We start from the raw sequence: 26,377 nt of genomic DNA on the forward strand, positions 1-26,377 counted from the left end.
TGTCACGACGGACGTCACGAGGGCACATCGGCTCGGCGACAATGACAGGAGAGATTAATTAATGAGGTGTTGAACGAACCAGCAGGTCGCCAGTGAAGATGGATGATTAAATAATAATAATAATAATAATAATAATAATAATAATTTTTAATCCTCTCGAGACAAACGCACATACAATGCACACATCGATTTGTCTGCAAGTCGGTGTTGCGTTAACACGTGGAACGAACGGTTTGTGTACAAAATCCTCAAGGCACATGAGAAAAAGTAACAATAATTAATAATAATAATAATAATAATAATATTAATAATTATAAGTTATACCTACGCTGCGTATATTTATTAGCGTTTGTGCGCGAGAGCATTATACCGGGAGAAAGACGTTCTTGGTGGAATTTTAAACTAAATTACACGATTAAAGAAAGTACAGAAGAAGTACAAAATGTGTCTGCAACGAATTACACGATTAAAGAAAGTACAGAAGAAGTACAAAATGTGTCTGCAATGAAAATCCCCAGAAATCGCACAGAAGTCACAAGTGTAAGGGACGTTGAGCCGAGAGAGAGCCCTTTGTGACGAAGCAGCGGCTGTGACGTCAATCTTTGCATAATGCATCGCGCGCTCACCTCGGGCCACGCGGGCAATAAATAGCGCACTCAGTGTGCTCGCGACGCCCACTCGGCGCGTCCCGCCACCATCCGCATCACTGGTTGAACGTTCCGATCGGCGATCCACTTACACCTGGAGCCGTTGTCAAAACAAACTGTCAAGGTTCACCTAAAGCCGCACACCTATGCCGCTCGCGGCACCCGCTCGCACACCCACCAGGGACGGCTGATGGTGGAGGGTGCGAGGAGGTTCCCGGAGCACGACCGAGCCATGGCGGCCGCACGGTTGCTGTGCGCACTCCTTGTGCTACCTGCCGTGATATTGTGGCCGACGGCGCTCGCTTGCGGACCAGGTCGTGGATACAGCGCCCGGAGGCGCTTCGCTCGTAAACTCACACCCCTCGTGTACAAACAGTTCGTGCCCAACGTCGCTGAGAAGACCCTTGGAGCAAGCGGGCGCTATGAGGGCAAGATAAGCCGCAGCTCGGAGCGCTTCAAGGAGTTGATGCCCAACTATAACCCTGATATCATGTTCAAGGATGAGGAGAACACGGGCGCAGACCGTCTCATGACCCAGGTAACCACCGCACGAGCCTGCCCGCAAAACCGCCGTCAACCATATCGACAAGTCCATCGTTACAACCACTCGTGTACTTTTTCAAAACTCCAGGGTCTTACCTGCACAGGTAGATAGAACACCTTAAGTTCACAAGAAGTGAACATCCTCTGAGAAAGCTAAAATTACTCGGAGATCATCCACGTTGGATCGGAGTACGAGGGGCGCTATCGCCGCCACCTTATGCAGGTTCCAAATTGTGATCCTAACTACTCAGTCAACCGTCAGGCCTGGCCAGTCGGTTCGTGAAAGACTTGGGCCAAAAAACCCCCCAAGAAAATGCGAAGAATTGTGGTGGTTAGAACAATATTGTATCGCCTACCTACAAACACACACACACACACAATATAATAGCACGGTTGTTTTTTATAAGAATGTGAGCGCGCGCGTTAAATGGGACAATGTCGACCCTTGGACCCATGTACGTACATGACCAGGCTTTTGGTGTGCATTCGTGCAAACAGCGATGCAAAGACCGTCTGAACGCGCTCGCCATCTCGGTCATGAACCAGTGGCCTGGGGTCAAGCTGCGTGTGACCGAAGGTTGGGACGAGGATGGAAATCACTCGGACGAATCCTTGCACTACGAGGGCCGTGCTGTGGATGTGACGACCTCCGACCGAGACCGTGCAAAGTACGGCATGTTGGCGCGTCTTGCCGTCGAGGCTGGATTTGATTGGGTCTACTACGAGTCCAAGGCCCACATTCACTGCTCGGTGAAGGCCGGTAAGGCTGCGCGTGGACTGTTGCATGCCATTACACACCTGGGCCTACATAGGTAGTGCTGGACGAGAACGATACACTACTTTCTGTATAACGAGCAGAGCCTCATCAGGCGCATTCCATTGCGGTAGGTGAGGTCATTTGACTGACAGAGCAGATTCCTTTGACGCATACTCGTACTCATCGCGAGCCCAAACACTGACCGGTGGCCTTTTGGTGGCCTCGGTGGTGCTAATGAATCAGGCGCGTCAGGCGAGAAGCTTAACCCGGCCACTGAGCCCCGAGCTGGCCACGGGATCTTAATCTCAGCTTCCCGTGTTCGACCTGAGCCCGCACGGCACGCTGTACTAAGCTATGGTGTACGCACGGCACGCCGTACTAAGCGATGGTGTACGCACGGCACGCCGTACTAAGCGATGGTATATAGGCCACACGCTCATGGCAAGGAGAGCACAACCACCACCTTTTACACCTCATTTTGTCCTCTGTCCCCTCACGTCCCGTAGAGAACTCCATGGCAGCTCGCACAGGAGGGTGTTTTCCAGGGGCGAGCATGGTGCGCCTGCAGGGTGGCGGAATGCGCACCTTGCGGGACCTGCGGCCCGGAGAGCGGGTGCTCGCCGTGGATGCCGTGGGTCGACCCGTCTTCAGCCCTGTGCTGCTTTTCCTCGACCGACAGCCGACGACGTTGCTTCGCTTCCACGACATCGAGACTGTGGATCCTCCGCGTCACCTGTTCGCCTCGGCCAAGCACCTTCTGTACACGTCACCCAACGCCACACGATTCCCGCGTGGATTTGTGGCCACGTTTGCGGCACGGGTCCTCCCCGGGGATTTTGTGACTGTGTGGGACGAAGCGAGGGCAGAAATGCGTGCGACCCTGGTCCGGTCAGTGGCGACGCGCGAGCAACACGGAGCGTTTGCGCCTCTGTCCGCCGAGGGCACGGTCGTGGTCAATGACGTGCTCGTTTCGTGCTACGCTGTGCTGGAGGACCAACGTCTCGCGCACTGGGTCTTCGCGCCCGTACGCCTCTGGCACGCGCTTCGTGGTCACCCTGTCGTGGCGGACAACTCGACGGGCGTGCACTGGTACCCGCGGCTCCTGCACGGCCTGGCGCGAACCTTCTTCGGCCGCTTGTCTTTCCAACCGCTGTACGAGAGTTACCTGGAGGTGATGTGACCACAGCCTGGCCAACACGACACTAACTGCTTGTTTTGTGCAACCTGCGGACCTGCGGACAATGCAATCCTGAGCAGTACGACATTTATACCACAGATTACATATTTAATTTGTCTGAATGAAATGTTCTTATGTTTATATTTTTATATGACATGGTGCGATATAAAACAATGTTTCATAAACACAAGTAATGGATAAACATTTTCAATTGATCGATGTATATCCCATATAGAAGGAATAATAAATATATAATAAATAATAATAATAATAATAATAACTGGAACGGCCACTCGGTAGATCCTACACCTCCGCCAGGCTGATTCGTTTACCTTTTGTACCCCACTGGTAGGGTGGATCTGGATTCTGACCTGAACCAAAATCAATCGGCTTGTTCTCGTCACCGAATCAACTCGTCCACCAAGTTTCGTCTGAATCCGTCCAAAACGTTTTGACCGATCTCTCAAACGTGAAAAATCACTTTTAAAATTCCCGGATCCGCATCCGGATCTTCACCAAAATCGAATCAGTTCGACCTTGTCACACACCCTGCCTGTCCACAAAATTTCATCCAGATCCGTGCACAACTTTGAGATATCCTGCACACAAACAAACAAACAAGAAGATGACGTTGTGCAGAGCATGACATTTGCAACATCCATAAAACAAATTTGACCTTAAAAGTAATTGGTGGTTGGGTTCAGTGACTTGAAATATAAATCTTCAAATTTCAAGTCTATCGGAAGAAAATTGAGGATTTTAGAAATACCACCGAAGTTGTTGACCTTGGGCAAATGTTGACCTTTTGACCTCAAAAACAATAGGCTTCTTCTTCCTTATGACAAACTCGACCATGTGGTGAAGTTTCGTGAAGATCGGTTAAAAATTGTAACCTTTTGGTGATGAACAAACAAACAAACAGACAGAATAACGATCAACTGACCAATATACTTGAAAAATCTTTGATTTTGTAAGTAACAAACAAACAGAAAGGGGTGAAAACAACCTCGTTCCACCTTTGGTGGTGGAGGTAATCAGTTTCTTGGACTGGCAGGATGACCTACAGGTACGCAAACTCACCTCTATCATGTCCAACCTGGGTTCGAATCCTGACCGACTATAAACCGATTGATGAACGTGCGAGTCGTCCCTCGGATGGACGTTAAAACGGGTGGCCCGTGTGTCGGCATTAGTTGGTGGACGTTAAAGATCCCACGGCTTCAAGAAGAGTAGGCGAGCTATCACCGGCACTCTGAACATGTCACAAATTCCTCCCCTAACCTGCAGAGGGCACTGCATCAGCAGCACAGTCACACCCTCAACCAAGAATGCCACCTGCATCCTTGTGCCGTATACAAAAGAAGGAGAAGAACCGATTGATACATCAGTGAATACGAATCTCGTGTATTGAGGCCAACACGGAACTCATGGTGGCTTCACAACAGTGCGGCAGCTCACAACTCATGGTGGCTTCACAACAACGCAGAAGCTCACAACAACTCATGGTGGCTTCACAACAGTGCAGAAGCTCACAACTCATGGTGGCTTCACAACAGTGCAGAAGCTCACAACTCATGGTGGCTTCACAACAGTGCAGAAGCTCACAACTCATGGTGGCTTCACAACAACGCAGAAGCTCACAACTCATGGTGGCTTCACAACAACGCAGAAGCTCACAACAACTCATGGTGGCTTCACAACAGTGCAGAAGCTCACAACTCATGGTGGCTTCACAACAGTGCAGAAGCTCACAACTCATGGTGGCTTCACAACAGCGCAGAAGCTCACAACAACTCATGGTGGCTTCACAACAGTGCAGAAGCTCACAACTCATGGTGGCTTCACAACAGCGCAGAAGCTCACAACAACTCATGGTGGCTTCACAACAGTGTGGCAGCTCACAACTCATGGTGGCTTCACAACAGCGCAGAAGCTCACAACAACTCATGGTGGCTTCACAACAGCGCAGAAGCTCACAACTCATGGTGGCTTCACAACAGCGCAGAAGCTCACAACAACTCATGGTGGCTTCACAACAGTGCAGAAGCTCACAACAACTCATGGTGGCTTCACAACAGCGCAGAAGCTCACAACAACTCATGGTGGCTTCACAACAGTGTGGCAGCTCACAACTCATGGTGGCTTCACAACAGCGCAGAAGCTGACAACAACTCATGGTGGCTTCACAACAGTGCAGAAGCTCACAACTCATGGTGGCTTCACAACAGTGCAGAAGCTCACAACTCATGGTGGCTTCACAACAGTGCGGCAGCTCACAACTCATGGTGGCTTCACAACAGCTCAGAAACTCACAGCAACTCATGGTGGCTTCATAACAGTGCAGAAGCTCACAACTCGTGGTGGCTTCACAACAGTGCGGCAGCTCACAACTCATGGTGGCTTCACAACAGCGCAGAAGCTCACAACAACTCATGGTGGCTTCACAACAGCGCAGAAGCTCACAACAACTCATGGTGGCTTCACAACAGCGCAGAAGCTCACAACAACTCATGGTGGCTTCACAACACCTCAGAAGCTCACAACAACTCATGGTGGCTTCACAACAGCTCAGAAGCTCACAACTCATGGTGGCTTCACAACAGCTCAGAAGCTCACAACTCATGGTGGCTTCACAACAGTGCGGAAGCTCACAACTCATGGTGGCTTCACAACATTGTGGCAGCTCACAACTCATGGTGGCTTCACAACAGTGCGGCAGCTCACAACAACTCATGGTGGCTTCACAACAGCTCGGAAGCTCACAACTCATGGTGGCTTCACAACAGTGCGGAAGCTCACAACTCATGGTGGCTTCACAACATTGCAGAAGCTCACAACTCATGGTGGCTTCACAACAGTGCGGCAGCTCACAACAACTCATGGTGGCTTCACAACAGCTCAGAAGCTCACAACTCATGGTGGCTTCACAACAGTGCGGAAGCTCACAACTCATGGTGGCTTCACAACATTGCAGAAGCTCACAACTCATGGTGGCTTCACAACAGTGCGGCAGCTCACAACAACTCATGGTGGCTTCACAACAGTGCGGCAGCTCACAACAACTCATGGTGGCTTCACAACAGTGCTGCAGCTCACAACTCATGGTGGCTTCACAACAGTGAAGAAGCTCACAACTCATGGTGGCTTCACAACAGTGCTGCAGCTCACAACTCATGGTGGCTTCACAACAGAGTGGCAGCTCACAACAACTCATGGTGGCTTCACAACAGTGCTGCAGCTCACAACTCATGGTGGCTTCACAACAGTGAAGAAGCTCACAACTCATGGTGGCTTCACAACAGTGCTGCAGCTCACAACTCATGGTGGCTTCACAACAGAGTGGCAGCTCACAACAACTCATGGTGGCTTCACAACAGTGCTGCAGCTCACAACTCATGGTGGCTTCACAACAGTGAAGAAGCTCACAACTCATGGTGGCTTCACAACAGTGAAGAAGCTCACAACTCATGGTGGCTTCACAACAGTGCTGCAGCTCACAACTCATGGTGGCTTCACAACAGTGAAGAAGCTCACAACTCATGGTGGATTCACAACAGTGCTGCAGCTCACAACTCATGGTGGCTTCACAACAGTGAAGAAGCTCACAACTCATGGTGGCTTCACAACAGTGCAGCAGCTCACAACTCATGGTGACTTCACAACAAAGTGGCAGCTCAAAACAACTCATGGTGGCTTCACAACAGTGCTGCAGCTCACAACTCATGGTGACTTCACAACAGAGTGGCAGCTCACAACAACTCACGGTGGCTTCACAACAGTGCTGCAGCTCACAACTCATGGTGGCTTCACAACAGTGAAGAAGCTCACAACTCATGGTGGCTTCACAACAGTGAAGAAGCTCACAACTCATGGTGGCTTCACAACAGTGAAGAAGCTCACAACTCATGGTGGCTTCACAACAGAGTGGCAGCTCACAACAACTCATGGTGGCTTCACAACAGTGCTGCAGCTCACAACTCATGGTGACTTCACAACAGTGCGGCAGCTCACAACTCATGGTGACTTCACAACAGTGCTGCAGCTCACAACTCATGGTGACTTCACAACAGTGCGGCAGCACGACATTTAATCACGATAAGTTTTATTTTACGTTCAGGTTAATAAAGCAAGACATTGATGCGACCTTTCCATTCCAAGGAAATTGAAACCAGCCGGTGCAATTTATTTACCACCACAGAATCTCCACAACATGCAAACAGCAGCTTTTTAAAAAAGATTTAACATGTCAAACTAAACTCAGGTGCAATTACGAGCAGTATGAATATACTGGCATATGTACCTGTAAACCGTTCAGGAGATATAGACAAAGGATACTTACAGGTACCCTTCATGCTCATGCAGGTATTTTGATCATAAACAGGTTCACGACACAAACAGGGCACCACCTGTTTTCCGTCTCTTTAACACCTTGGCTTTACTCGGAGTTTCCAGATTACATTGACATATTTAGTCGGTTCGATGTCGATTATTCACTCTCGCAACGGAGACACTGGTTTGAAAGGTGTGCATGACACCCTCCCGACAAAATTTCAAGTTTCTCGTGAACACCCAAACCATGATCCTTCGGGAGGGGGGGGTGTCCTTCCGACCACCTTGGTACAGTACACACCTCGGAGGGCCCGGAGTACACTGGTCAAGATCAACCAATAACTGCAACAGTTAATGCTAAAGAAGCAGCAAAAGGGGAATTCCTTCTATATGGTTTGGTGTCTGCAGATAATCATCTCAGGTTTCAGCACCTGTAAAGGTGTGAAAGAACATTCCCCTCCCACATCGACTCCCGGCCAACATGGAGCGTTCAGCACCATGGAAAGCGGGACGCGGTTTCCGAAACATGAACATCACTAATCTCCATGGCAACACAACCTCGAGCTCCATCACCAATATTTACCATCCTAAGCTAATATTATGTCACTATGGTATCACCAGAGTAGACCCGAGGTCACAAATGGCTTTTGTATTTGGCGCTCTGCTTCAAATTGAAGTCTCCATGTCGGTGTGCGATATTCTTAAGGTGGGTCTGGTGAGCGAATCCAACTCAGGAAACTGTACACTTGTCGACCTCCGAACCGATGGACGTTTGAGCAAGGGGCACATCCCCCTGCGGAAATGACGGAAACGACACGGCGGTGCCAGGACATCGGGACGACCGTTTCTTGCCGCGTCCGTACATGGTTCACCAGTCGAAGCTTGCATCAAGCCACGCTCATCCAATGTACCTGATGGGAGATGGGAGTGAGAGGAAAAACTTTCTGAACAAAAAGGGGGAGAGGGGGATAAATACACGTTTGACCTGTTAATGTTCCCGTATGAACCCCTACCTGGATGATCTTCTGGGAAACCCAAGTCCAAATCCTATAAATACCATACACCAGGTGTTTATAAAGTCTATTATCTACAAATATCCTTGAAATTCACCTCACAGTACACCAATGTCCACTTTTATCTTAGTGCTGCATGTGATCTGCATTCAAACTCGTTTAGGTAACTAAAAAATTATATTATACTAAAGATTGAATAATGTAGGAACAAAACTCCGCTCCATTGAGAAATTCCAGTTTCGGTTCTTGAGCTGCCGTGATGTTCTCCATGTTGGTCTCCACCGACTTCCTCAAACAGAAGATTTCCCGGTCGTTTCTTGTCGCATTTTTACTGTTGATTTGTCGTCTCTGTGTTTACTGTGTGTTTATAGTTCGGTGTCGTTTTAAAACTTGTGAGTATTCGTCGGACTTTCAACATCGGGTTCCTTGAGGCCGACCATAAGGCTTATCCTCGTCTGTCTGCACGATCCTGTTTATTGTATTTTCACCGCAATCCCTCCACCACTCTTCAACGTTTCCTTTCTCCTTTCTCCATTCTCTGAACTCTGAACTCGCCTTTATTCCGCCTCTCCCCTCGCACGTCTTGAAATGTATCTCTGACTCGGAATTTAAAAAAAGTTCCAGTTTGCGATGTACGTTGGTGTTTCCATCAATCGTTCTTTTTTTCCAACTTCAGTGCCAATTCACCCCACCTCCTTAAATCTACGTCCTCCTAATCCCTCACCTGTTATACCCCCTCCTTACCCCTCCCACCTTGCCCCTCCTCCTTCCCCCCCCCTTTTCAGCTCTTCACTGTCCTCGCCCCCCTGCCCACTCCCTTCTTCAACATACCGCTATCAAGTCTCATCCTTCCCCTCTCCCCACCCGTCCCATTGCCCTCCTCCCCCATGGCCATGTCTGCTCTCGTCATCTCCCCTCCCTCTCAATTCAGCCACCTCCTCCTTCTTCAAAGCAAACTTTATTCTCTTCCCCCTCCAAGCCTCCCCCACACCTTTCTCAAAAGCTCCCTCCACACCTTTATCCCTCAATCCCCCCACTCCTCACCCCTCTCCCTCAAATCTCCCCCCTCACTCCCCCTTCTCAAAGTTGCTCCCCACCCCACATCCTCAAAGAACATGATAAATGGGTGTTAAACACGTGGTCTTTGGCGGCTCGTGGTACATTTGACAAGGCAGCAATGCTGAAAACAACCAAAGAAATAACTAATTGCTCCAATTAAATGATCCCTTCTCCTGGGTCATTTTAATTACATCATTATAAGGGGGTAGGAAGGTTTATTCTGTGTGTCCACAGGCTGAATTGTTATTTGTTTCTATATATATATATATATATATATATATATATATATATATATATATATATATATATATATATATATATATATATATACACACAAACAGTGACACTGGTGGCACACCTAAAATCATGTCTGGCCATGATGTACACAGAACAATGGCTGACTTCCTGTAGAAAGAAGATCCGAGCACAAATCCTATAAAAGCTTGAACAACGACCCATGTTGTGGATAAGACTTTAATGCAAAGCCTGTTGCTCTCATCGCAGGCAGGTCGATGAACGATGTTTATTGTGGCCTCTGTACGGGCCTTGCTCCTGCTCTCTCAGTCCTCCGACACTCGCACCCCTCCCCACTCCTCTATGACGCACACGTTCTTCCATTAACCCCCTCCAGGTTAAACTCCCAACATCCAGTCTTACTGCACACCTCAGCTCTTTACTCCCCTTTTGTCACATTTGTGGAACGGCCTTCATGAGGCTGTTTAATCTCATTCTTCCCGCCAGAGCTTCAAGCAAGCGATGCATGGCCATTTCATGTCATCCCCCATCCTTACCCGCAATCTTTCCTACCCCATTATCATAATCTAACCCAACTTTCTTAGTTGTAGGTTGATACGTTTCCTACCCTATTCATTCATTCCTTTGCTTATTCTGTCAAACTGTTGCCTGACTGTGCATATCCTCAGTCACCTGACTCTTCCATAAGCCTCAAACTTTTATCACATGAGGTGGAAAAGTTTCACACAAACAAGCACAGGTACAAATATAAGAACGATAAATAGAGTATATCAAGAGAAATAAAGAAAAATGTCAGGTGTACGCTGCACAAAGCACATACATACCAGACACTGTGTGGTCAAGACAGAAGGCCAGGAAGCCCCCGAGGAAGGCGGGAGTCATGAGGAGTCCGTGCAGTGCAATGTCCAGCCATGGCACACCTGCACACACAGTGTTGGATGGAACAATATGGTTTCACACAAGGTCACACATGCTATCATGACATGTGGAGATACAACACTTACGGGACGGATAATACGGGACTCTCAAAATGGTGTGTGTGTGTATGTGTGTGTGCGTGCGTGCGTGCGTGCGTGCGTGCGTGCGTGCGTGCGCATTTTGAGACTCAGTTCTGATCGTTGCTGGGAACTTTTGACCTTTCCTTGCAAGGGAGAAATCTGTAAATCAGTCTTTTTAACAATTTACAGCTTTTAAAATAAAAATTGGTAATTTCAGGGAGGTTAACCGTAATTGTTCCTGGATGCAAATCGGATTCACGGAAATACCAAGAATACGAGAAATGTCCGTGGATGTGAGGAGTTGAGTCCAAAAATGTCCTGTTTGTACAAGCAGGCAGCGGCACAAACAGAGCATGGGCATGCGCGTACATACGTACGTGTACAAACACACACACACACACACACACACACAAGTTGATGGCGAGGGGGAGGTGGTGTGCTTTGCCGCCTCCCTCTCGTTAGGGACTTATGGGACCGAAGACCTCACTGAATAACATCTTCGATGGGAGTGAAGACCGCGACGAGGACAGAACAGCTTTGGTAAGAAAGACGACCGCACATGTGGCATCCCGGGGTCGCACCGTCTGGGATGCGGCCGAGGTCTGCACGTGAGGTGGCTTCAACGAGGCTGAGAACCGTGCTTGCAGCAGCCGACATTGTGCTGATCGACATGCCATTGTGTGTTGTGTGTTCAGTCTTCGAGACTCACGAGTGGAGATGAACACCGGTGGCAGTGGCAAGTACAAATGCACACAAGCACACCTAAATGGATTGTGAATGTACATGCACATGAATCGTGATTATTCATCGGTTATTTTCATGCACGTACACACATGCACGCACACCCCGAACATCCCACATCCCACCATCCTCCACCCAAACAACCAATAGTAAAACATCCAAAGAAACAGGAAGGGAGACACGCCGACTACACACGGATAACTGAAAGCTCTTCGCACCAAATGATGAAAAATTGATGGAACAGCTTAAACTAGTAAAACAGTTCTCCGAGGACATTCAAATGGAATTTGGATGAGATACGTGTGCAAAGTGCACATTAGTACAAGGTAAACCAACAAAAACAGACAACATAAAAATTGACCTTGAAACAACAATACAGCAGTTAGAAAACGAAGCATCATTCAAATATGTTGGAGTCGAAGAGGGCCACCAAATGTGTCACAAACAAATATGCAAAACGATCGCCAAACAATACCAACATAGAACGAAGCAGATCCTGAAAACATATCTCTCCCCAAGAAACAAACTCATAGTACCAGTGTTCCAATACAACTGTGGAATCATAAACCGGTCCCAATCAGAAATCAATGTTATACATCAAAACAAGAACATTTCTTCCCATACACAAAACGTTCCACAAAAACCAGTGCATCCCGAGAATGTACCTGCCAGAGGGAGGGAGGGAGCGTCCTGATGGAACTCAACCAGGCGCACAGAGCGACAAGTGTAACTAGCTGAGTATGTGAAATACCCAAACAGACTATCGCATTCAATTTGTAAACAAACATGAACACAACAAACCTGAAAATGTATCCCGAACTCAACTTGCAAATAATTAGCGAAAACAGGTGCGAGAAGAAGATGCCGCACAGGAAAACGAAACGGTAACAAATACAACCCCAACAATTGCTAAAAAGACAAAATAAATACACTGAACAACAAAATTTTTTTACTGGAGATGTGTAAAGTGATTTAGACTAATTTGGGTACGCTGATTTCAAAAATCATAACCGTTTTGCTGTATCACGTCAGGATTTTCAGTAACAGAAATATTCCCATTACCTAGAAGTCAGGATTTCAATGAAATTTACAAAAATTCATTTATTCATTTATTTCATCATGAATGCTTCAAAATTATAGAAATTACAGAAAAACTCCACTAGAATGTAATTAAAAATGCTTTAGGCATTTGGCTTTGCGTTTGTGCTGCTCTGTGTCAGTTTTACGATGCAGGAACCAGCAGAAATCGCCCATCATGTTCGGGTTGTGCCGCCCTTGGTAACGCGTCTCCATGAGTGAAATCTCTTGGTGGAATCGCTCGCCGTGCTCGTCCGAGACTGCTCCCAAGTTGTCAGGGAAGAAGTTCAGGTGCTGGTGTAGGAAATGGATTTTCAGGGACATCCTGGAGCCAAGTTTCCTGAAGGACTCCAGCAGCTGCTGCACTATTTCTTCATAGTTGTCCGCGCGCTCGTTCCCCAAGAAGTTGTCCGTCACAGCTTTGAAGCTCCTCCACGCTGCCAGCTCTTTGGGGTTTAGAGTTGTCGGAAAAGTTTCGTCCTTCATAATCTGTCGGATTTACGGTCCAACAAAGACACCAGCCTTGATCTTGGCCTCCGACAAGGTTTGCCAAACTTTTCCTTGAGGTATAAAAACCCACGCCCATTCAGATCCATTGCCCATACAAAACTTTTCATCAAGCCGAGCTTTATGTGGAGTGGTGGAAGGAAAACCTTGGCTGGGTCGACAAGGGCGACATGCTTCACGTTGTGTCGACCAGGTACATGCTCTTTTCGCTCTTCCCAATCTTTCTTCGTCCAGTGATTCTTGTCGTCTCTGCTATCCCAGAGACAAAGGAAGCACATGTATTTCGTGTAGCCTGACTGCAGCCCTAACAACAGCGCCACCACTTTCAAGTCTCCGCAGATGTGCCAGTTGAAGTCATTGTACTTGATGGAATCAAGCAGCTGCCGCATAGTCTCATAGGTCTCTGTCATGCCGAACGCGTGAGCCAGTGGGACTGATGGTTTCTCGTTGCCATTGTGGAGCAAAACAGCCTTCAAGCTGTTCTTCCCCAAGTCGATGAAGAGGCGCCAGTCTGCAGGATCGTGATCACACCCAAGTTCTTTCAACAGACCATTGATGTCACTGCAGAATGTCATCGTGTCTTCCATCTCAAAGAACTCAGCCATGTCTCTGTGACGTGCTCTGAACAAGGATATCTTGGTGTTAGGTTCAAGTAGATTCCACTGCTGCAGCCTTGATCCAAGCAGCTCTGCCTTCGCCTTTGACAGCGAGAGATCTCTTACAAGATCATTTAAGTCTCCCTGGTTCAGAAGGTGTGATTCTTGAGTGTCGGGTTCAGAAGGTTCATCATCACCATCCTCTTCACCACTGCTTACAGCTATGTTCTGATCAGCTGGAGGTGTTGGAACGGGGTTCTCGTCATCATGAGGCACAGGTTTACGAGCAGAGACGCAGTCAGTGTACTTGATGTGACTTTTATTCTTCTTGTTGAAGCCGGCGATGCTTGTGCAGCAGAAATAACAATCATCATGATGATTCTGCGGCTCACGCCATATCATGGGCACCGCAAATGGCATGCTCGCGCGCTTGCCCACCAACCACTGAGTCAAGGTTGTGTGACAGCTTGTGCAGCAGATGTGTGGTGCCCAGCTCTGTTCTTGGTCCCCCACCTTACACCCGAAGTAGTGAAAGTAGGCGGCCTTCATTTTCACTGCTGTAGATATACTTCGCTGTTGATCTTTTTTGGTATACCGACCACAGACATAACAGAAGTTGTCAGGATGATTGGTGCAGGAACGCCTACTCATCTTTATCTGAAAGAAAGAAATATAACACAAGTTAACAACAATTGTACGAAATAGACATGTTAAAGACATATGTAAATTTAATTGAAATCCTGACTTCTAGGCAATGGGAATATTTCTGTTCCTGAAAATCCTGACGTGATACAGCAAAACGGTTATGATTTTTGAAATCAGCGTACCCAAATTAGTCTTAATCACTTTACACATCTCCAGTAAAAAATATTTTTTGAAATTTGTTGTTCAGTGATATCAACAAATATTCACCAACAACTGGAATAACAACAAAAGAGCAGGAAAATACAAAAAATAGTTGGACTGAGTTGGGATCGACAAAGAAGGTTCATTGGAATAGCTAAGAAGATGTCAGCTCAACTGGGACGGAGAACAAATGATAATAATAAATCCATAAGATCAAGGACACTACACCATTGGATTTAAAAAGATGACGGGATTGAGGCAGACAGACAAGTGTAGGTTCTGCAAGATAGAAACAGAAAGTACGAGTCACCTGCTTTCAGGATGCAAAAAAAATATGATCATTTCTGCAAATGTTGGTTTAGATAATGCAGAAATCAAGAAAATGACCAAATACCAGGACATCAAATTATGAGATCAAGAGATCCTGAAAGATGAAGAGCATCAAAATTGCACCAGTGATGATTTGAGCAACACGAATAATAATAAAAAAAGAACCTCACTGAGATATTGAAAACCATCGCCGGGAATATTACCACAAACAAACTACAATCCAGGGTTCAGAGGCAGTTCTGGGGTTCGGTTATGATCCTGAAAAGAGCCCTCGGAACAAAACAATGAGAACACCAAAGTTGAACAGCTTGGTCCAGGAACTGTGATCCCTTACCGAAGAAGAGGTGGATACTTTCAATCCTGGGAGGACTTCAATCCATCTCCTCAAATCCGCAAATGGAGATAACAACCAATGAAACCAACACGGTACACATCCACACAAATAGATGTCAGTGTGCGTGCGTGCGTGCGTGCGTGCGTGCGTGCGTGTGTGTGTGTACCTCCATAACTCCAAAACCATGAAACCTTGCAGCCTGAAACATTGCATGCAGACTAAGAAAAGTCCAAGGAAGTGCAAGAGTGAAAATTCGGTGTTTGGTTAATTAAAACACCCCTTTTGAAGATAATTAACGGCCTTATTTAATTATATCCTTTATCGGGCGCATCCTCGGCTACCTCGCTCTCTGGGGATCTTAAGACGTTTCCTGGGTAACATCGCAGGGGTCTGAAGCCGCCATGTTTTTTGGCCTGCTCAACCACGCCTTGACGTGGAACAGGCCGCAACGATTTCTTGACTATAAAGTTTTATTTTTCACTTTCTTCACTCATATTATCAAATTCCTGTTCATCATAGCTCTGAATCGTTGTGTACATCGCTTTTGTAAGTACTATAGTTTTCAAATCAGTAGCTTGGAGCAATTTCATGGATTATATGATCCAATTTCCCACCATCTACTCTCACGGACAAATTGAAGTATATCATCAAAATATTATTTCGGTTTTGAGGATCGGATATCATCCAGAATAAATAAGTGTCAAAATCTGTTGTGAAATCTGATAATTTAAAGAAATAACGAGTCTTATAACTAAACCGATACACCTATTTACTTTAAGCAAGCAAAGTTATGTTGTCTCCTTCTCCATACATACACAAGAAAATGTGAAATTTCCAAACCATTAAACTTATCTTTTTCTACTGTTTGGAGAATTATATTGAGTGAACAAAAGATTTGAGAATGTGCCAAAATTAACCAGCTTCATTGAGCTGTATGATTTAATGTATTCACTGCAAGACCTCACCCCCTGTCCCCCATAGGGACTGCTTATCCATAGCGTCTGCTAGATCTGTGTCTATATTTTTGGAGGTTTTGTGAGGTGCTCAACAGGGAATCAAAGCAAATCTGGTGAAAAACGGATATTTAAAGGAAAGTTATAACGTTTGCACAGACCACGAACGATGTACCATGTGACGCGTGCACAGACGAGCAGGCAATATGGTGGATTATCTGCAATGTTTATTTCACTTAACGATAAAGTTTTCTTTTTCACTTTCTTCATTCATACTTTCTTTCTGTTTCACTTTCTGTTGTGGTAAGTTCACATTTTTTCCCCGCTATTATCCGAGCAAAGTTCGATTAAACATTGCGATGTCTCCAGGGTTGTTCTGTATTAAGCTGCAACTCTTTTGTGGATAGTCATTATTTGAACGAATTCATTTTATTCCTTTAGGTGCTGCGTACGTGGTGAACACCAGCTTTAAAGTTAAGGGGATCCTATATGGTACGCCGCGACAACCAGGCAAACCGTTCCTCATCAACAATTTAATCGGAGTGCTTGCTTGAGTGCTCAAGCCACTTTCTGAGCAGTCGATAGCGGTATCTCGCTTTGTCCTTCTGAGCAAATCGTAAACTCACTGCAGACACTTTTGGCATGCCAAGTCATTCCGAGCGAGTGGTTCATGCTCCGTCATTCTGAGCAAGTTGTTGTGAAATAACACCCGATTCCCGAGCCATTTGCCATATTAACGTGTTCTCTAAATTACCGAGCAAAATTTACACCCATTACGAGCAGCTGTTTATGAAGAATAATGTTTGTGAACATCTCCCTAAAATGTTGATATAAATATAACGTTCTTTTTCAGTGAAAGCTACTCAAGGTTTTTGGGTTGGATACATTATGTACTGTAGTAGGCAATCACACTGACTCCAACCTGCTGATTCCCGAAAAATTGCTGATATCGGCCAAGGACGTTTGTGTGTCGTGTCGTGTCGTGTCGTGTGTTGTTCATAAAGCATAACATTATCTCTCTGCTTACTCCCCTTCCCCCACACCTCTCTCTCTCTCTTCCTCTCTGTCCCATCCTCGTTTCGCCCCCTCTTAATACAGTGCAGCAACTTCCCACACATCTCTGTCTCCAGACGTCTTGTGGTGGTGATTATGTCCAGATGGTGCTTGTCTCTGGTTGTGTCTAGGCGGTGTTTATGGCTGGACGTGATATGCCTCCGGACATGTCAGGGCAGTGTTTGCCTTCTGATAATTTGGCTCCGGACGCGTCCGGACAGTGTTTGTCTCGGGGCAGTATTTATAGTATTACCCATAGAAAATGTATTTCAGACATTATTTTGTTTCCATCTTCACTTTTTCGATGCAGAATCATTTTGATGGGATGGTATTAATCATAACCAACACTCCACTGCACATCTGCCTTCACTTACTCTCACCTCACAGTCTTCCCTTCCACCACCCCGCCTCACTCTCCCTTTCTCCTTGCTCCCACACCCCTCCTCACTCCCCGACCCCTCTTTACTTCCCCTCCCTCCTCGGTCTTTCCCCCTCTGCCACCTCTCTCTCTGTCTGTCTGTCTCTCTCTCCCTCCCAGTATTCCAATCAGCGAAGCGATGGGTGGTATTTGCAAGTATGTATATGTATATATATATATATATATATATATATATATATATATATATATATATATATATATATACATATATACATATATATATATACATATATACATATATATATATATATATATATATATATATATATACATATATACATATATATATATATATATATATATATATATACATACATACATACATACATACATACATACACACACACACACACACACACACACACACACACACACACACACACACACACACACACACACACACACACACACACACACACACACACACACTTCTCCTTTAAGCAATAGTTTCAGAAATATGTAATTTATAGCATGGCTCCAGAACCAAACAAGCAGTACCTGGTTATTATATAACAGCTCCCATCCCATACCTTCCACATGATGAATAGTTTTAAAAGGTGATATTAAACACCCTGTGAGTTCACAAGCCCCAGATATGTCATTCCCGTTGGGGCTCATCAACACCCAATCCTGATACACAAGCTTTGCGTATTTTGATGTTGCGACGAAGTCCTTTGTCAAAGACTTGGTTACCGTTACGTGCTAATGACTAATGACGCACGGCAATGTCTTCCCAATTGCAGACGTCCATGAAATAAATCACCAAGCCTGCCATGTTCACAGGAGGCATTTCCCCAAGGTTCAAAGTCCATTCACTGGTCATGATCCATCAGGGGTTTTGGTTGCACACGCCCAACCACTCGGGCCTTGCATTGGGCCCCTTCAGCGATGCAGCTAATGGAAATATGACATGGGAGTTTGCAGGATGGGCAACTGCCCTTTTGGTGAGATGAGCAAGTTTTGGTGTGCGGAGGCACACCCCACACCCCATATTTCTCTTGGGTACTTTTCCAAGCATTTTCGGCTTATTGCGCCATTTTAGTTAACGATCCTAAATCTCGCACACACGATATACTTTCGGGTGTGATTTCTAGGGGTTTCTGCGCATGCACACCAAACATTCTGAGGCGGATTACGTCATTTCGAAAGTCCCTCATTGTATAGCAAGCCCTTGCATGTGATGTCTCATCGTCAAATCGAATATGTGGGAAACTATTGGGACAAAGGTGCCATACAACTTGGAATTCATGGAGAATGGAAAAGTGTGGATGATGAGAAAAACAAAAAAAAAAGGTTGTGTGGACACCATGGGTATCAAATACAACATAAATGAAAAGGTAAGGAGTATGACATCAATAAAGACTTTGGTAGTCGCTGCATTGGCCGAAGGATCTGCTCATTGTGACTCCGTTTTTCAGATCCATGTTTTAAGCTCCGTCCTGTGGACCAATCATTTGGCCCCATTCTGTGGACCTGTGTTGTGGTTCGATGTTGGCCAGTGTTTTTAGATTGTCCCAGCACATTCAACATATGCAAAAAAGTTAGCTTTGCCACTCGAGGTCTTTGCATGCAAACACTTTATTTTGAATGTAATTATATCGATGCAAATTTGAAAGGTGGGAATTATACAAGGAGAATTTTTTTTTAAACAGTAGATCATGAATGCAATGTAAAAAGGCAGGACAGGTAAGATCCGAGAAGAAACCTGTACCTGTGCAGCTTCCGCTTGTATGACGCTGTAGCCAACATGGCAGGAGCAGTGCCATGAAAAGTGAAAATCCAGCAATGAATATGTTTCGTCCTGAGTCGATGTCTAGGTACTGGAAGTATGATATGCCAGCTGCCACTGCAAAGCTGTGTGTGACACACAGCAGGCCACCTGGAACAGGCGGCACACACGCAACTTACAGCAGGAAAACATTCATAACTGGAAGGACACTCAGTAGAGCGCAGACCTCCGCCACGCAATGCCTGATCCGCGAGAACATATCCGGCCAAATACATTTTTGAAATATCATGCTATATTTCGTTTTGACCCCCACCTCTCAATGGTGACGAATCGCTTAAGAAATTCTCAGATCCAGATCTTCACCAAAATCTAATCAATTCGTGCTCGTCACACACCCAACCAGTCCATAACATTTTGCCTGAATCCGGCCACAACTTTTTAAGATATCCTGTCCACAGACAGCGACAGGGGTCAAAAAAAACAAAAAAAACTGTAACCTCCGTCAACCTTCGGTGGCATAGGTAATTGGACCACCATGTACATTGGAGGTGTTGATACTATAACAGAAGCTGTCATACTCTGGACACATCATGGGTGCAGAAAATGAAAGTCTGGAGAAACCATGCTGGGAATTATTGAGGGAAGAATAGGAAGAGGCAGACATTGTATGTGTAAATTTAATGTGGTGAAGGCTGCAACCAAGCTGTCTTTGCCAGAGCTTCAGGAAGCAGTGCAGAATTGGAATATTTGGAGAAATCCGTTCAAGAATGTCACCAGAAGTCAGACATAACTAGACGGAACTACATAACTCGATGGAGATTGTACGACGGCATTTGTTTCTCCGTGGTAATTTTTTTTTTCGGGAATCGATGAATGGAAGACACAAAGGAAATTTATGTTCTTTTGATATTTTACAGATAAGATTTATTGTATGAAGGTGATCCATAGTAATGCATGACTTACTGGAGACAGTACTATATGCAAGACTTAAAAGTACTGCTGAACAAGTAAAATAGACATAAAATGTCATAGCCCCTATTGTTTAAGTAATTTTCCAGTACGGAGTTAAAGGGCTAATCCATATTTATGTACAACTAAAATGGATTCCAGTCGGCCATCTTGGATGTGATCTTGAAAATAAATGACATGTTTATGTGAGCCATCATTCTTTATCTGTGTGCCAAGTTTGAATAACATCGGTAAATGCATGTCTGAGAAATGGTCATGGACGCGTTCAACATCGGGGTTTTTAGAACTAAAATGGTCGCCAGTCGGCCATCTTGGATCTGATCTCAAATCAAAATGACGTGCTTATGTAAGGCGTCATTCCTTATCTGTGTGCCAAGTTTGAAATACATCGGTAAATGCAATTCTGAGAAATAGTTGAGGACGTGTTCAACATCGAGGTTTTTTAGAACTAAAATGGCTGCCAGTCGGCCATCTTGGATCTGATCTCAAATAAAAATGACATACATGAACTATCATTCTTTATCTGTGTGCCAAGTTTGAATAAGATGGGTAAATGCATCTCTGTGAAATGGTTGAGGACGTGTTCGACACCGGGTATTTTTTTCAACCAAAATGGCCGCTAGTCGGCCATCGTTCATCGCATCGCGAAACAAAATGATGTGCATATATGTTGCCATCACATGTTGTCTTTGTGCCAAGTACGAATGAAATCGGTCCGTACATGTCCGAGATATGGCTGCGGATGCACACACGCATGCACGCACGCACGCACATGAAAATTGAGACCAAATCCATAAGCCCCTATTTCGGACTCAACTCAAAGGGGGGCTAATAATCTTGACTGATTGAAGTTGAGTTTTGTTATCCTTCAGGACAAAGTCAGCACGAATTGCACTGGTAAAAGTGTGTACAATCAAACAGAAAACCAAATAATGCATTGGAGTCATCAGGAGGAACCCGAATAAGTGAAGAGCAAAGATGGAGTCATCAGGAGGAACCTGCATTGGATTCGGGTTTCAGCCGCTACTCCACTACCCTCAAAAACCCATCCAAGGCGCAGCCAAATGAGCCTTACAGAAAGAAAAAAAATTCTGCAAGAATTCACTTCTCCAAGACAGAGAGATAAATAAAGTGTAAAAGATAAAAGAAAAGAAAAAGCAAGAATTCAAAAACCATCAAAAACCTCGTCTCTGTATCACTTAGCTGTCAGATTATGACATTGAAACAGATCCACTTCTGTGCATTTATGACATCACAGCAATGCCCGGACACTATGATAGATTCATCACCAAAGCAGACATATTCCATCATGTACTGTACTGTGTGTGTTGCTATTCACGACGACATCTCTCTGCACATCTCTGGCCAATATAGTTAAAATATAAATTATACTCCTCGGTAAAAGTAACCGGTCATGACTCAAAAAGCACATCATAGATGATCATAATGTGCCCACTAACCTCAGCCTGTACTGTTGTGTGGTTAAGGAGATATTTGTGGTGTGTAAGAGTGAATACCAGCTTTGTGGACTGTTTCTTAGTCTGGGTAGACATCCATACCTTAGTGGCATTCTGGATGGTCTGCTAGAGGGCTAGATAACATGTAAATCTGTCTCTTTGGCTCCTGATCCCCCAGATAACTGGTGCTTGATATCTGAGTATCTTGCACTTGACCATTACCGAACGGCGACCACCAATGTGGATTCTGGATCGAGTGCCACGTTGCTGAAATTGTATTGAATCCCGTTCAATTAAACGTTGACTCATCCCAAGTCATACCCACCTGACATTGGATCGTACCTTGCTCAGGTATGTCAATCACTCCACCAAAATGTCAATCACTCCTGTTCATTTAACCGTCATATGTGAGGAGTTGTGAAGTTATACATTTTCAAAGACTCGGTTAAAACAAAAGTGCAGATACTGGAAGTTTTGACAATCTGAAAATGTTTTGCAGTGATTGAACACTGTCACTTGGTTGATACAGGTACACGTGTACACACAAGTAAACTTTCCTTTCTGCACATAATGATTAAACACCGTCGGGGTAGACACCTCTGGGTTTCATTCCCTTTGGTGTACGTATGTTGTTCGCAGGTCCGAACCCAGCTCGTTCTCCAACGACTGCAACCCAAGATTTGCGCTTCATAAGTATGAACGATCGTGCAGGTCAGCTACCAATCAAATGGATCTTTGTCAGTTGGGGTCTGTGACTTCTGAGTGACGTTACAGTTACCACATCAACAGCGTAACGTTTTTGAGACTTGTATTTCAAACAAACAGATAAAAAGTCAAATGAGGAAGTTCACCATGAAGTACAAGGTCCAACTCCGATTCCCACGTTGAGTTGTTTTGCCCAGTGTCCCTGTCCTGCCGGCTCAACTCACGTCTGTTCACCTCGTCCTCCAAGTCTGTCAAACGATCGAGTCCTGTCGCGTAATTCTCTCTCGTACACTGGCACGTTCAGGATTTTCAAAGAGCTCAAAGGAATTATTTCCCGACACACAAACTTCATGAGTTTTAATCAACCTGATTATAATTGGCTCCACGCATTAACAACCACTCTGGAGATTAACACCTCGTTCACCCATTAGAGTAAAATCAAGCATGGGGACGATCGAAACATATCTCGTCACGTGTCACCCGTCTCTCTACAGTCTCCAGCTTCCTCTAGCGGGTTCATATAGTAACACAGAACGATCCCATGCCTTCCAGCAAATGCGATCCTCGTCTACACTGCAGGTTTTGTCTCAGAACGTTCTGGCACCTTCACAAATCTCACCAGGCAGTTTAAACTACAATACTGCTCTCTACAGTCAAAATTAGCTCATTACATTAAGCAGTTTATCATACTATGCATGCTACAACTTATAACATATAACCGTCAATTTTAATCGTTCATAAATCGGCATTTACTAATGCTTATCTACAAATACCACAACATCTAGCTTTTAACTGACACACACACACACACACACACACACACACACACACACACACACACACACACACACACACACACACACACACACACACACACACACACACACACACAATATTATGATGATTTCATCCAAATTATCCTTTGGTACATCACACGCAAGATTACAAGATTCAAACGTTATCTTCACTCTGAGTTAACTATGATGAGTATATACGGTATTTATAGCGATCATGTGATAATCATAATGTGAAGATCATTGTCCTGATTATGATCGACCCGATTGATGATCGCGATCATATTCACTGTGCATTCATCTCTGAATCTTACCGACAGCTGGAGTGGGCAGTGTTGTAAGAAACAAAGTGAGACGTGGACTCAGGCTCAACAGGATGCAAAGTGCAGTTGCCAGCAACACGGACAGTCGGCTTCCCTCCTGCACCAATGAACACACAAATCCATTTCCGAGTGTCTCATTACCTTTTAAAAGGGAAGTTGTGATGTATTTTCGATTGTTTTCTCTTTGTGTAAATTGATGGATGCATATAAAACCATTCAAGATGAATTTTGTGCATAGATCAGATCATGATTCATGCTCAATGCAGAACATTGGTTCTGCCAAAGTAGTTTCTATGACTGGGATTACAATCCTGGATGGGTCGCCACCCTGACACAGGATGTCACGGCAGGGATTTGGAATTTGGCCAGGATGCCTGCGATGGATCGCCTGCTCTTCGCAAAGGACACCGTGGGATCTTTAACATCTACAACCAATGCTGGCAGACGGGACGTCCATTTACCGTCCATCCGAAGGACCGCACGCACATTGATGCCTCGCCCTGCCTGTGAAACAGCAGGATGACAGTTATATCGCTGGCTTGATATTTAAACTCAGGCCAGACAGCTTACAGATGAGTGCATCTACCTCGAGGACATCCTGTCAGCCAGCCCCAAGGAAACAGAGAAAAGAAGGAGAGTGGAAAAGGCACAAGGAAGTGGGGTTGGGGCCAGAGAGAAGTCATAAAAAAGTTCCTCAATTTGCTCGTTTGATATCGAAGTTCTTGCTTTAACGAGTCCTTTAATGTGAAGAAATTCCATCGCGATGGGAATGTGAAGCCACAGAAAGCAAAATGTGCATAAAATGTTGTTTCTATTTATTTGTATACAAGGTCAAGGCTCATGGAAAAGCTCGAACAAAGAATGGATCAGGAAACAACAGAACAAAATGACCAGGACAGAGAGACAGAGAGACAGAGAGACAGAGAGACAGAGAGACAGAGAGACAGAGAGACAGAGAGACAGAGAGACAGAGAGACAGAGAGACAGAGACAGAGACAGAGAGACAGAGAGACAGAGAGACAGAGAGACAGAGACAGAGACAGAGAGGCAGAGACAGAGACAGAGAGACAGAGACAGAGACAGAGACAGGGACAGAGAGAGAGAGAGAGAGAGAGAGAGAGAGAGAGAGAGAGAGAGAGAGAGAGAGATGGGGGGGGGGAGGACAGAAACAGCAGGATTGAAGGATAAACTCGAGGGAGACTTGGACAAATAAGAGGTGTGGGGAGGTTTTAGGGGTAGGGGAGGACACACAAGGTGGACAACATGGATACAGAAGCAAACTCTTAGGAGGGAAAAGCTGGGAATTTGTAAAGTCGTGTGCTTGGGAGTGGGGTTAACAACGGTATAAAAGATCACGGTTTTGGATTGGGGACGATCTCCGATGGTGGTGAACAGTGTGCTCCGCAGAAACCTGGGAGGACAAAGCACGGAGAGAACAGAAGGTGCAAGTTGAGACAGGTGGCAGTGGAAGACAGAGAGACCACCGACCTGTCTTCAATGGCAAAGTGATAGACTCAGAGACGCAGCTTCATCCCGGGAGATTACAATAACCTTGAAGTCCTTCATTTCCACGTCGTCAAGCTGAGCAATGTGTGAAGCAGGGCAGCCTGGCCAGAGGGGAGAGCAGTACTCCATCAAGCTGCAGATGAAAGCCTTGTTGGTAGATAGTTCAGGTGTGCCAATGAAAGAGTTTGCATGACGGAGGATGACTGGCCTTGAAGGCCGACGTTGAAATGTGGTTTGCTGAAAAAAGGTCATGGCTGATAGTGAGACCCAGGAGTTTCCATGACGGAATTTCCTCCAGAGGATGAAGAAAGGAGACGAAGGGTTGGCCAGACAGTCCTCTCAAAGAGAGACGGTGAGAGTTTGAGATTTTTCAGGGTTAAAATACATATTCCAAGTGTTTCGCCATCTTGACATTTTGTCAAGCCTTAAGAAAGGGAAGAGGCTGCAGGCTGCCTGTGTGAAAGATGAGGGACGTCACAGCGAAGGGTGGAGTCATCAGCAAATAAATTTGTACTGTACTTGAACAAAATTGTCTAACTATGAAACTGCAGTCTTTTACATGCCCTGAGATGGTAGAACATACGGCTGAGGTTGTCATGATCTTTAAACATATTCTATGAGATCATAAGGGCCACAGTAACACCCCTGCCATGCAACTCAACAGCTGTTGAATTTGGCGGGTACAGCCTCTTAAAGTAACAACAAGCATTCACTTCAGCTTCCTCTGCCAAGAGCTCACCACCCTCCAACTCTCACTGCAGTACACCGAGGGATGGACTTGGAGGAACACAATGCACAAATTCCTCTGTTGTTGGTATAACCACCCAGCATCATCTCACCAATATCCGGTGTCTGAACCTCAGAGAGTGCTGCAATACCGATGTTTAAGCGCTGGAGCTCAGACGATAACAGAGACAGGAGATCATCCTTTCTTCGAGATAGGACATTCCAGGCACCCACCCGAAGGGTCCACTTCAAATTAAACCTGAGGAGACCGCCGTCTGGTGGATGACACCTCAACACCACTATGACCCACACCACCACAGCCCGACCCGGAAGGTTACCCCGTGCTTTTCCTCCTATCACAAAGAATGGGGGTCCCGAAGGCTCTGCCCCAATCCCGTCATCCGGTGAGCTGCCCTGCGAAGGGCAGCTACACACAAGGTACTCCCATAGAGTGGGTTTTTAGTTTTCTTTGCGTTGTTTGTGTGTTCTGTGGAATTGTTTTACAGTGGCCGGA

At 45.6% G+C, this 26,377-nt stretch overlaps 2 protein-coding genes across 3 annotated transcripts in view; one reads left to right on the forward strand and one right to left on the reverse strand.

The window, feature by feature from the left end:
- The first annotated feature begins 498 nt into the window (after positions 1-498).
- LOC147020898 (indian hedgehog protein-like) lies at positions 499-3,758 on the forward strand. 2 transcript variants are annotated; one of them, XM_085890536.1, is made up of 3 exons: positions 499-1,185; positions 1,689-1,950; positions 2,454-3,757. In XM_085890536.1, the coding sequence occupies exons 1-3, from the start codon at positions 838-840 to the stop codon at positions 3,125-3,127; spliced, it is 1,284 nt and encodes a 427-aa protein (XP_085746662.1). In that variant the 5' UTR covers positions 499-837; the 3' UTR covers positions 3,128-3,757. The 2 variants fall into 2 exon arrangements, with proteins under 2 accessions (XP_085746662.1, XP_085746661.1); XM_085890535.1 differs by having other exon boundaries at positions 660-1,185; positions 1,662-1,950; positions 2,454-3,758.
- A 3,511-nt stretch (positions 3,759-7,269) lies between these two features.
- Positions 7,270-26,377, reverse strand: part of LOC147020899 (solute carrier family 23 member 3-like) — a 47,064-nt gene continuing 27,956 nt past the window's right edge. The window contains exons 10-13 of the mRNA XM_085890537.1: positions 23,623-23,728; positions 19,366-19,533; positions 10,605-10,700; positions 7,270-8,364 (exon numbers count right to left, since the gene is read on the reverse strand). Of these exons, the coding sequence (XP_085746663.1) occupies positions 8,120-8,364; positions 10,605-10,700; positions 19,366-19,533; positions 23,623-23,728 (615 nt within the window). The 3' untranslated portion in view covers positions 7,270-8,119. The remainder of the gene's footprint in view (positions 8,365-10,604; positions 10,701-19,365; positions 19,534-23,622; positions 23,729-26,377) is intronic.

Source organism: Eptatretus burgeri, chromosome 8 (genome assembly GCF_056783735.1).
Source record: "Eptatretus burgeri isolate ZD-2024b chromosome 8, Ebu_testis_v1, whole genome shotgun sequence".
In the NCBI taxonomy this organism is placed as follows: domain Eukaryota; kingdom Metazoa; phylum Chordata; class Myxini; order Myxiniformes; family Myxinidae; genus Eptatretus; species Eptatretus burgeri.